Raw genomic sequence first — 13,114 nt, 5'->3', positions numbered from 1 at the left:
TGAGACAGAGTCTCACTGTGTCACCTAGGCTGGAGTAGAGTGGCACCATCTGGGTTCACTAGAACCTTCACCTCCCAGGTTCAAGCGATTCTCAGGTTCAAGCGATTCTTCTGCCTCACCCTCTCAAGTAGCTGGGATTACAGGTGTCTGCTACCACGCCCAGCTAGAGGTTACTTTTTTAAAGCCAATTTGGGATCATGTTCTCAGATAACTGAAATTGAATCTTATGAAAAGGTGGGGTCTAGAGCTATAGATGTCAGGGTGATTTTTCTCCTGAAAGTGGGATAAGTTGAGGCTAGTTGTGTTACCTCTGCTAACAGTGACTCTAGGCCTTCCCTTTCCAGTGAGCTGGTCTCCAAGCCTGCCACCCATGGACTCAAGTTCCTCGTCACTGAATCTTCCTGTATGATGGGCCTTCAGCCCCACACCCAGGATGTTTGGCTGACTTACTTCATTTAATCTGTTACTTGATTCTGTTCTGTGTTCTTTTATTCTTTTTGTTTGGCAGGCTACAATTTTTAAGCATTTTAAATGTTTATTTTAAAATAAAACCCACTTAGATTTCGCATGTCTTCCATATCTTACTTGGTTTTATGGTCACAGTTCTAAGGTTATTCTCATGACAGTTTTAACTTCCAATTTTCTGGTATACAAAGAATGTGTCCTAAAAATTGGTTACACAGAGCCCATAAACAAGGATTATATTTGGATCACAACGTTTATTTTTGTCACATATACTGTAGTGTGATGTGTTTGTTCTCCAGTTGTATGATAAGGCTTTTGGTGTGGACTGTATACCCATGCTTTCCAGTGGAAATGTAATGCAGACAAACCATATATATAATTTAACATTTTCTAGTAGCCAATTTTTTTTTTTTTTTAACCTGGCAACTTTCATTTAACCTAGTAGCCACATTAAGTAAAAAGCATGTGAAATTAATTTTAATAATGTTTTATTTGACCCAACATAATCTGTTATTTCAACATGTAATCAACAGAAAAATTGAGATATTTTACATTCTTTTTAAAGATATTGAATCTTTGAAATGCAGTGTTAGTTTATTCTCACCTTATATCTCAGTGCAGTCTAGGCATATTTCTAGTACTCAGTAGCCACATGTAGCCAGTGTCTTTTGCATTGGGCAGTGCAGTTATATAAGTACTTTTGTAGCTTAGTGCTAGTAACATAGTTGTTGCTTTATGTGTAAATGTGTTTATTATTTTAGATACAGATTTCTCTAATTGAATACAATAAAAATATTTTAAAATGTATTTCCTTATTTTCTTTCTCTTAAAGGCCCTTCCTTCTTCCATGATTATAGTAGCAGTTTATTGTCCTGTGATAGCTGCTGTTTTTGTTGTTCTGAAGATGGTCAACTATCGACTACACAGAGCACTTGATGCTGGAGAAATTGTAGATAGGACTGCAAATGAGTTCACAGATCAGCGAGGCAAAGCTGAACAAGTCAACTGTTCAACCAGGAGAAAAGACAGCAACGGACCGAGGTAAGGAAACCTATATCACTCAGATTGTAATGATTTAGATTGTGGTATCTGTATAATGATGTGATTATTATGTTATACTTTTTTTTTTAAACATGGTTTTAAGTCAGTGTTAGATCTTAACACTGTGGATACAATGACAGGTACAGATTGTAATAGAACAGAGCTAAGCTAACTGGCATGTTCGGGACATTAAATCAATACAATATTTTTGGCCGCATTGCTAGACAGGTTAGAACAATACACTACTATATGATAGTTCACACTAAAGACCAAAACCAACAGCCTAAAGACATTATTGAGCATGGATAATAAATCTCAGTGTTTATTTTTATTTATACATATAAATGTATGTGTGTGTGTGTGTGTGTGTACACACACACACACACACACACACATCTTAAGCAGATTGTGATATTTTGCTTGACATTTATAAGTCATGTGCTTTACTTAATCTATTGTAAATTTCTTTCAATTATGTATTCTTACTTTAGAAACTTAGCTCTTTCTCTCCTAGATCTTTGCAAGACTGATTTCTTAGGATTCAACTGTGATTAGATGTCAACTCCTCCTGGTGGCTTTCCTTTTCCACCCCAGCTGAAGTGATCCCTGTTGCTCACTCACGTTCTGTAGCATGACCTTGGCCTTGCCACTTTCCACTTTCTCTTTTTGACAGAAGTATGTGCTTTATTCATAGTCAAAAGTTTGTGACCTTACACAAATAATAGGTACCCCTAACATAACTCTAGAAAAAGTTTTTTGGTGAACACTTGACATACCTCAAAACAATTGTAGTAGGTAGATGCTGTTATATCCCTGATTTACAAATGTGGAAACCAAGATGAGAAAGATCAAATAATCTAAGCAGTTGTTTCCACTGAGCATAATATGAAATATTTCAGATATCAAGGCATAAATAATATAACAAAAAGTGGGCACAGGTGATATCTAGGGCATGGAAAGCCTTTGTTTATTCTTTTTCAATCACATTTTTTTCCTTATTCTTAACATGAGTACCCTGTTTGTTAATTAAACACATATTTTACCCTTGTAATTTTTGTTTATTGCCTAAATCACTATCTGAAATTTTCTTTTTTTTGTTTTTGTTTTTTGAGACGGAGTCTCGCTCTTGTTACCCAGGCTGGAGTGCAATGGCGCGATCTCGGCTCACCGCAACCTCCGCCTCCTGGGTTCAGGCAATTCTCCTGCCTCAGCCTCCTGAGTAGCTGGGATTACAGGCACGCGCCACCATGCCCAGCTAATTTTTTGTAGTTTTAGTAGAGACGGGGTTTCACCATGTTGACCAGGATGGTCTCGATCTCTTGACCTCGTGATCCACCCGCCTCGGCCTCCCAAAGTGCTGGGATTACAGGCTTGAGCCACCGCGCCCGGCCAATTTTCTTAACATTTATTTGCATTTATAAACTTCTTGAAGGCAAGGACCTTGTTTTTCTTATAAACTATTATATTCCCAGGTCCAAAATCAGTGTCTGGCACTGATAGGAACTCAGCAAATATTTGGAGTAGTGAAAACAGTTGTTCTGTGATACTATGTTTAATGATGCACAGTATCTCACTGTGTGGATGTATTATAATTTATCCCATTTTTAATTATATCAATTACTTTGGAATTTTAATATTAGATAACTGTGATGTTTAAATATTAAATGATTCAATTTTTTTTTTTTTTAATTGAGATAGAGCCTTGCTCTGTCACTCAGGCTGCAGTGGCCCAATACTCCAGGTTTATGCAATTCTCTGCCTTAGCCTCCCAAATAGCTGGGATCACAGGTGTGTGTTACCACGCCTGGCTAATTTTTTATATTTTTACTAGAGATGGGGTTTCACCATCTAGGCCAGGCTGGTCTTGAACTCCTGACCTCATGATCTACCCCCCTTTGGCCTCCCAAAAATGCTGGGATTACAGGCGTGAGCCACCACTCCTGGCCTGAGTGTTTTACCATAGTTTTTCAGAGGTGGAATTACTAGAAATGCTATACACATTTTGAAGTTTTCCAATATTTATTGCCAAATTCCCAAGATTTTACCATTTAATGACTATGACCAGAAATTCAGCTGCCTTTTTTTTTTTTTTTTTTGCACTTTTGACAACTCAAGTATTTAGTATTTTGAAAAACTTTGATGTCTCATTGTTTAATATTAACATTTAAACAATTAAATTATTGTTTAATATTTCCATTTTTGAAATACTAGTGAAATGGAGGTATATTTCTTGTTATTGCCATTTATATTTGTTCTGTGAATTGCATATTTTTCTGCTGGTGGATTTTTGTTTTTGACATTGACTTTGGGACTTTTTTTTTTTTAAACAAAGGATATTAGCCCTTTTGTGTCAAATACTCTTCCTTGACTTATAGGATTTTATTTGTCAGTCTCTTTATATCCTGTAATTTATTTTTCTGTCATCTAATTTTGTATGTTTATTATTTCTTCTCTTGATAACATGTTTTCTAAGATTTTCCTTCCCTCAAATTACATAAACAATAAATTAAGGTCTTTGTATCTATATTCAGTATTTTTATCATTTTACTTTTTACTCTTAAATTGTAGTCAGTTTGAAAACATTAAACGTAATTTGTTTAGGTTTGTTTGTCACAACACCGTTAATTAAGTAATGAATTTTTTCCCTGTAAATTTAAATGGTTTCTTTTTTACGTGATATATTGTATATACTTACGCTAGTTTCTGAACTTGGTTTTCTGCTTCATCTTTCTGCCTTTTTTTGTTTATACCATGTTGTTTTTATCATAGTAGCTTTATAATATGCTTAATACTTAGCACTGTGAGTGACTCCAGTATTTTTCTTTTTTGTTATTATTTTGTTTTTTTGTGTGTTTTTTTGAGACAGAGTCTTGCTCTGTCAACCAGACTGGAGTGCAGTGGTATAATCTCAGCTCACTGCAACCTCCACCTCCTGGGTTCCAGCAATTCTCCTGCCTCATCCTCCAGAGTAGCTGGGATTACAGGCATGCACCACCACACCTGGCTAACCTTTGTATTTTTAATAGAGATGGGGTTTCATCATGTTGGCCAGGCTGGTCTTGAACTCCTGACCTCAGGTAATCCACTGGCCTTAGCCTCTTGAAGTGCCAGATTTACAGGCATGAGCCACAACACCTGACTCTTTGTGTTATTAATTTGATTATTCTCATGCATATACGTACTTTTGTGAGATATCTTCATGTGTGCTCATCCTCCAAAAAATTCCATTAGAATTTTATTTTTTTCTTAAATATATATATATATTTTATTGCATTTTAGTTTCTGGGGTACATGTAAAGAACATGCAGGATTGTTGCATAGGTACATACATGGCAATGTGGTTTGCTGCCTCCATCCCCATCACCTATATCTGGCATTTCTCCCCATGTTATCCCTCCCCAACTCCCCACAGACCTAGTCCCCCGCCACAGACGTTAGTGTGTGATGCTCCTCTCCCTGTGTCCATGTGTTCTCATTGTTCAACACCCACCAATGAGCGAGAACATGCGGTGTTTGATTTTCTGTTCTTGTGTCAATTTGCTGAAAATGATGGTCTCCAGGTTCATTCATGTCCCTACAAAGGACGTGAGCTCATTGTTCTTTATGCCTGAATAGTATTCCACGGTGTATATGTGCCACATTTTTCTTATCGAGTCTATCATCAATGGGTATTTGGGAAACAGTGCCGCAATGAACATACATGTGCATGTGTCCCTATAATAGAACCATTTATAATCCTTTGGATATATACCCAGTAATGGGATGGCTGAGTCAAATGGAATTTGTATTTCTAGTTCCTTGAGGAATCGCCACACTGTCTTCCACAATGGTTGAACTAATTTATACTCCCACCAAGAGTGTAAAAGTGTTCCTATTTCTCTACATCCACTCCAGCATCTGTTGTCTCCAGATTTTTTAGTGATCGCCATTCTAATTAGCATGAGATGGTATCTCAGTGGGGTTTTGATTTGCATTTCTCTAATGACCAGTGATGATGAGCATTTTTTCATATGTTTGTTGGCCTCTTATATGTCTTCTTTTGAAAAGTATCTGTTCATATCCTTCGCCCACTTTTGAATGGGTTTGTTTGTGTTTTTCTTGTAAATCTGTTTTAGTTCTTTGTAGATTTTGAATATAAGTCCTTTGTCAGATGGGTAGATTACAAAAATTTTTCCCATTCTGTCGGTTGGCGATTCACTCTAATGATTGTTTGTTTTGCTGTTCAGAAGCTCTGGAGTTTAATTAGATCCCATTTGTCTATTTTGGCTTTTGTTGCCAGTGCTTTTGGTGTTTTAGTCATGAAGACCTTGCCTATGCCTATGTCCTGAATGGTTTTGCCTGGGTTTTCTTCTAAGGTTTTTATTATGTTAGGTCTTACGTTTAAGTCTCTAATCCATTTGGAGTTAATTTTAGTGTAAGGTGTCAGGAAGGGGTCCAGTTTCTGCTTTCTGCACATGGCTAGCCAGTTTTCCCAACACCATTTATTAAACAGGGAGTCCTTTCCCCATTGCTTGTTTTTTTCAGGTTTGTCAAAGATCAGATGGTTGTAGATCTGTGGCGTTGCCTCCAAGGCCTCTGTCCTGTTCCATTGGTCTATATCTCTGTTTTGGTACCAGTACCATGCTGTTTTGATTATTGTACCCTTGTAGTATAGTTTGAAGTCAGGTAGTGTGATGCCTCCAGCTTTGTTCCTTTTGCTTAGGATTGTCTTGGCTATGTGGGCTCTCTTTTGATTTCCTATGTGGTTTTTTTCCAGTTCTGTGAAGAAGATCATTTGTAGCTTGATGGGGATAGCATTAAATCTATAAATTACTTTGGGCAGTATGGCCATTTTTGCAATATTTGTTCTTCCTATCTATGATCATGGAATGTTTCTCCATCTGTTTGTGTCCTCTCTTATTTCGTTGAACAGTGGTTTGTAGTTCTCCTTGAAGAGGTCCTTTACATCCTTTGTTTATTATAGTATTATCTTTGTAGCAATTGTGAATGGCAGTTCATTCTTGATTTGGCTCTCTGTAAGTCTGTTATTAGTGTATAGGATTGTTTGTGATTTTTGCACATTGATTTTTTTATCCTGAGACTTTGCTGAAGTTGCTTATCAGATTAAGGAGATTTTGGGCTGAGACGTTATGGTCTTCTAAGAGACAATTTGACTTCCTCTGTTCCTAATTGAATACCCTTTATTTCTTTTTCTTGCCTGATTGCTCTGGCTAGAACTTGCAATACTATATTGAATAGGAGTGGTGAGAGAGGGCATCCTTGTCTAGTGCCAGATTTCAAAGGGGTTGCTTCCAGTTCTTGCCCATTCAGTATGATATTGGCTGTGGGTTTGTGACAAATAGCTTTTATTATTTTGAGATACATTCCATCCATACCTAGTTTATTGAGAGTTTTTAGCATAAATGTCTGTTGAATTTTGTCGAAGGCCTTCTCTGCATCTATTGAGATAATCATTTGGTTTTTGTCTTTGGTTCTGTTTATGTGGTGAATTATGTTTATAGACTTGTGTATGTTGAACCAGCCTTGCATCCCGGGATGAAGCCTACTTGATCTTGATGGATAAGATTTTTGATGTGCTGTTGCAATCAGTTTGCCAGTATTTTATTGAAGATTGTTGCATCCATGTTCATCATGGATATTGGCCTGAAGTGTTCTTTTCTTGTTGCATCTCTGCCGGGTTTTGGTATCAGGATGATGTTGGTCTCATCAAATGATTAGGGAAGGATTCCCTCTTTTTGGATTGTTTGGAATAGTTTCAGAAGGGGTAGTACCAGCTGCTCTTTGTGTGTCTGGTAGAATTTGGCTGTGAATCCATCTGGACCTGGGCTTTTATTGGTAAGCTATTAATTGCTGCCTCAACTTCAACCCTTGTTATTGGTCTATTCAGGGTTTCGACTTCTTCCTGGTTTAAGCTTGGGAGGGTGTAAGTGTCCAGAAATTTATCCTTTTCTTCCAGGTTTACTGGTTTATGTGCATAGAATTGTTCGTAGTAATCTCTCATGGTAGTTTGTATTTCTGTGGAATCTGTGGTGATATCCCCTTTATTGTTTTTTATTGCATCTATTTGATTCTTCTCTCTTATTAATCTGGCTAGTGGTCTGTCTATTTTGTTGATCTTTTCAAAAAACCAGCTCTTGCATTTATTGATTTTTTTGAAGGTTTTTTTGTGTCTCTATCTCCTTCAGTTCTGCTCTGATCTTAGTTATTTCTTGTCTTCTAGCTTTTGAGTTTTTTTGATCTTCCTCCTCTAGCTCTTTCAATTTTGATGGTAGGGTGTCTATTTTAGATCTTTCCTTTCTTCTCAAGTGGGTATTCATTGCTACAAATTTTCTTCTAGACACTGCTTTAAATGTGTCCCAGATATTCTTGTATGTTGTGTCTTCGTTCTCGTTGATTTCGAAGAACATCTTTATTTCTGCCTTCATTTCATTGTTTATCCAGTTAACATTCAAGAGCAAGTTGTTCAGCTTCTATGAAGTTCTGTGGTTCTGAGTTAGTTTCTGAATTCTGAGTTCTAATTTGATTGCACTGTGGTCTGAGAGACTGTTTGTTATGATTTCTGTTCTTTTGCATTTGCTGAGGAGTGATTTACTTCCAATTATGTGGTCAATTTTAGAGTAGGTGTGATGTGGTGCTGAGAAGAGTGTATATTCTGTGGATTTGGGGTGGAGAGTTCTGTAAATGTCTATGAGGTTTGCTTGGTCCAGATCTGAGTTCAAGTCCTGGATATCCTTGTTAATTTTCTGTCTCATTGATCTGTCTAGTATTGACAGTGGAGTGTTAAAGTCTCCCACTATTATTGTTTGGGAGTCTAAGTCTCTTTGTAGGTCATTAAGAACTTGCTTTATGTACCTGGGTGCTCCTGTATTAGGCACATATATATTTAGGATCGTTAGCTCTTGTTGCATTGATCCTTTTACCATTATGTAATGCCCTTCTTTGTCTCTTCTGATCTTTGTTGGTTTAAAGTCTATTTTATCAGAGACTAGGATTGCAACTCCTGCTTTTTTTTGCTCTCGATTTGCTTGGTAGATGTTCCTCCATCCCTTTATTTTGAGCCTGTGTGTATCCTAGCATGTGAGATGGGTTTCCTAGATACAGCACACCAATGGGTTTTGACTTTTTTTCCAATTTGCCAGTCTGGTTCTTTTGATTGGGGCATTTAGCTCATTTACATTTAAGGTTAATATTGTTATGTGTGAATTTGATCCTGCCATTTTGATGCTAGCTGTTTGTTTTGCCCATTAGTTGATGCAGTTTCTTCATTGTGTTGATGCTCTTTACCATTTGGTATTTTGGAGTGGCTGGTACTGTTTGTTGCTTTCTGTGTTTAGTGCTTCTTTCAGGAGCTCTTGTAAAGTAGGACAGATGGTAATGAAATCTCTGAGCAATTTTTTGTTCATAAAGGATTTTATTTCTCCTTTGCTTATGAAGCTTAGTTGGGCCGGATATGAAATTCTAGGTTGAAAGTTCTTTTCTTTAAGGATGTTGAATATTGGCCCCCACTCTCTTCTGGCTTGTAGGGTTTCTGCTGAGAGATCAGCTGTGAGTCTGATGGGCTGCCCTTTGTGGATAACCCAACCTTTTTCTCTGGCTGCCCTTAGCATTTTTTTCCTTCATTTCAACCCTTGTGAATCTGACAATTATGTGCTTTGGGGTTGCACTTCTTGAGGAATATCTTTGTGGTGTTCCCTTACTTCCTGGATTTGAATATTGGCCTGCCTTACTAGGTTGGGGAAGTTCTCCTGGATAATATCCTGAATATTGTTTTCCAGCTTGGATTCATTCTCTTTGTCACATTCAGATACACCTATCAAACATAAATTAGGTCACATAATCCCATAGTTCTTGGAGGCTTTGTTCATTTCTTCTCACTCTTTTTACTCTAATCTTGCCTTCTCGTTTTATTTCATTGAGTTGATTTTCAATCGCTGGTATCCTTTCATCTCCCTGTTGGATTCAGCTATTGAAACTTGTGTATGCTTCGTGAAGTTCTCGTGTTGTGTTTTTCAGCTCTGTCAATTCATTTATATTCCTCTCTAAGCTGTTTCTTCTCGTTAGCATTTTGTCAAACCTTTTTTCAAGGTTCTGTGTTTGTTTTCATTGGGTTAGAATATGATCTTTTAGCTCAGAGAAGTTTGTTATTACCCACCTTCTGAAGCCTGTTTCTGTCAGTTCTTCAGACTCATTCTCTATCCAGCCTTGTTTTCTTGGTGGTGAGGAGTTATGATCCCTTGGAGGAGCAGAGATGTTCTGATTTTGGGTATTTTCCTCCTTTTTGTGCTAGTTTCTTCCCATCTTTGTGGATTTATCTACCTGTGGTCTTTGTGGTTGGTGACTTTCGGATAGGGTCTCTGAGTGGACATCCTTTTTGTTGCTGATGAAGTTATTTCTTTCTGTTTCTTAGTTTTCCTTCTAACAGTCAGGTTCCCCTGCTGTAGGACTGCTAGAAGTCCACTCCAGACCCTGCTTGCCTGGGGATCACCTGCAGCAGCTGCAGAAGAGTAAGGGTTGCTGCCAGTTTCTTCTTCTGTTACCTTTGTCCCAGAAGGATACCCGCCAGATGTCAGCCTGAGCTCTCCTTTATGAGGTGTCTCTTTGGTTATACGGGGGTTGGGGAGCTGCTAGAGGAGACAGTCTGTCCCTTATAGGAGCTCAAGTGCTGAGCTCTGGGCTCCTTGTTCTGTTCAGAGCTGCTGGGCAGGTACGTTTACGTCTTCTGTAGCAGAACTCATAACTGCCTTTTATCCCAGGTGCTGTGTCCTAGGAAGGTGGGGCTTTATTTGTAAGTTCCTGTCATTCTGCCACCTTTTATCAGAGATGCCCTGCCCAACGAAGAGGTATCCTAGTCACAGTCTGCCAGCAGAGGCGTTGCCGAACTGCCGTGGGCTCTACCCAGCAGCTGTGTGAACTTCCTTGCAGTTTTGTTTATAGGGGCATCGTTAGAACTGCTTCGGTAATGGCAGACTGCCTCAGTAGCGGCAGACTGCCTTGTTAATGGGGGACTGCCTCAGCAATGACAGACTGCCTTGGTAGTGGTGGGCCGCCTCGGTAATGGCAGACGCCTTTCCTCCCACATAGCTGGACTGCCCTGGGTCCAACTGTGCGTGCTGTGAAACTCTCAATCCAGACCGTTTCAGATTGCTGATCTTTGTGGGAGTGGGACCTGCTGAGCAGATCACCTGGCTCCCTGTTTCAGCCCCCTTTTTTTTCAGTTGAACGGACGACTCTGTCTCCCAGGCGTTCTAGCCACCAGTTGAAATGGCACCCTGATTTGTATGAATTTTTGTGCGGAGACCACTGTGCTGGGTGAAAGAGCCGCACTGGGACTTGTGGCACTTTTCCGCCCGGGAATCTCCTGGTCTGTGGGCATTAAAAATTCGTTTGGAAATGCGGTGATTGCTCACTCTCTGTGTTTTCGCTGGGAACTGCAATCCAGAGTTGTTTCTATTTGGCCATCCTCTATCTATTTATTTATTTATTTATTGGAAGCAGAGTCTCACTCTGTTACCCAGGCTGGCACGATCTTGACTCACTTCAGTCTACGCCTCCTAGGTTCGTGTAATTCTCCTGCCTCAGCCTCCCAAGTAGCTGGGAGTACAGGCATGCGCCACCATGCCTGTAGTCGGCTATTGTTTTTGTTTTAGAGACAGAATCTCACCCTGTCACCCAGGCTGGAGTGCAGTAGCAAGATCAGAACTCACTGCCTCCATTAGAATTTTTATGACAATTGTATTAAATTTGTAGAAACTAAATTTTTTAAATAGCGATATAGATGAGATTTCCATTTTTTCATGTTTTTATTTATCATCTCTTTATTCACTTATCTTTTATATTCTATAACATTTCAGATTTTTAAAATGGTTTTTGTATATTCCTTAAGCCTATTCTATTTCTGTTAAGAAATGCGTACTCTTACATTGTGGATAAGCAAACAGAATGTAGACTTCACACTCAGTCAGCCACGGCTTCTTAATGGTATGACATGGGAGAAGTTACTTAAGCTTTTTATGCATTGGCTTTCTTGTCAGAATCATGAGGAAAATAGCGAAACTATCTCATAGGATTGTTACAATGAATAAATGAAATTATATATATAAATCTCTTAGAATAATTCTTGACACATAGTAATCGATAATTTTTTCTAATTATTCTGGATATTGTTTGTGTTCGTCATTGCTTCTGAATTTTTTTTTTCCATTTTCTTTTAGTTAAAAATTTTTTTATTGTTATATATATATTCCAAACACTGTGTTAGTAATAAGTGAATACTTCATTACCTACCACAGCTTAAGAAATAAAATGTTATACAAATACCATATAAGCTTCACAACATTCCTCTCCCATTTCATTCCACTTTTCCCTTCAGAAGTAACCATAATCTTCAATTTTTTGTGAATAACTCCCTTGCTTATCTTTATTGTTACACATTCTTTGTAGATATGCCTGAATATATTTAGTATTATTTTTTGTCTGCTTTAGGACAGCCTAAGAGAATCATACCATATGCATTTCTCTGTGAGAGGTTTTTTTTTTTTTGCACAGTATATTATATTTTATTGACTCACTCATGCTGATGTTTGTAGCTGGAGTTTATTTCCTATTCACTGACGTGTAATGTGCCACTTTAAGAACATACTACAACCTATTTATTCATTCTTCTATTTATAGCCATTCAGGTTATTTCTAGTTTTTTTTGTTTTGTTTTATGGCACATGTGTATATCTTGTTTTTGTAAGCTGGTTTATAAGGCATTTTTATGTTCAATTTTAGGCAATTCCAAGCTGTATGCCAAAATGATTTTACCAGGTTATGTTCTCACCGGTAGTGTATAAAAGTCCTTATTGTTCCAATGCTCATCAACATTTGGTATTGGTAAACTTTTAAAATTTGCCATTCACTTAGCTATTGATCTGGTTTAAAAACAAACAAACAGAAAATTGGCTGGGCACTGTGGCTTCTGCCTGTAACCCCAACACTTTAGGAGGCAGAGGTGGGAAGACAGCTTGAAGCCAGGAGTTTCAGATCATTTTGGGCAACATAGTGAAATCTTGTCTCTACAAAAAATGGAAAACTCTAGCTGGGCATGGTGGTGTGTACCTGTGGTGCTGCCTACTTGGGAGTCTGAGGCGGGAGGATCAGTTGAGCCCAGGAGTTCAAGAGTTCAGTGAGCTTTGATCACATCACTGCACTCCAGCCTGGGTGACAGAGCAAGACCCCTGTCTTGAAAAAATTTGCCATTCACGAAGTGTAAAAATGCATCTCATTGTGACTTTCAGTTAATCTTTCTGGTTACTAATGAGGTTAAGCATCTTATGTTTTTATATATCGTCCATTTCGGGTTTTTCTTTTTTCCAATGCTCATTTGTGTTTTGTTTCATTTTTCCTTGGAGTTGTCTTTTTCTTAATGATTACTAGGAATTTTTTTTATATATTCATGCTACTCCTTTATTAGTTATGTATATATTTCAGTCATCTCCCAGTTGTGGCTTGCCATTTTGCTTTCCTTAAGGCTTTTATGATTATCATGTATTTTTAAATTTAAAACAATGAAATTTACCACTTTTTAGTAATTAGGCTTTTTTTTTTTTTTTTTTTTTTTTTTTTT

The 13,114-nt window shown here is 37.9% G+C and overlaps 1 protein-coding gene across 2 annotated transcripts in view; it reads left to right on the top strand.

The window, feature by feature from the left end:
* The window catches only part of PCNX1 (pecanex 1), a 205,961-nt gene that overhangs the window by 31,204 nt on the left and 161,643 nt on the right, over positions 1-13,114 (top strand). For both annotated transcript variants that reach the window (XM_017528758.2, XM_017528759.2), the window contains exon 2: positions 1,298-1,506. In XM_017528758.2, the coding sequence (XP_017384247.1) occupies positions 1,298-1,506 (209 nt within the window). The remainder of the gene's footprint in view (positions 1-1,297; positions 1,507-13,114) is intronic.

The sequence above is a fragment of the Cebus imitator genome, unplaced genomic scaffold, assembly GCF_001604975.1.
Source record: "Cebus imitator isolate Cc_AM_T3 unplaced genomic scaffold, Cebus_imitator-1.0 Scaffold54, whole genome shotgun sequence".
Lineage (NCBI taxonomy): Eukaryota > Metazoa > Chordata > Mammalia > Primates > Cebidae > Cebus > Cebus imitator.
Note: the sequence above shows the minus strand (reverse complement) of the source record. Positions and strands in the feature narration are given on the sequence as shown.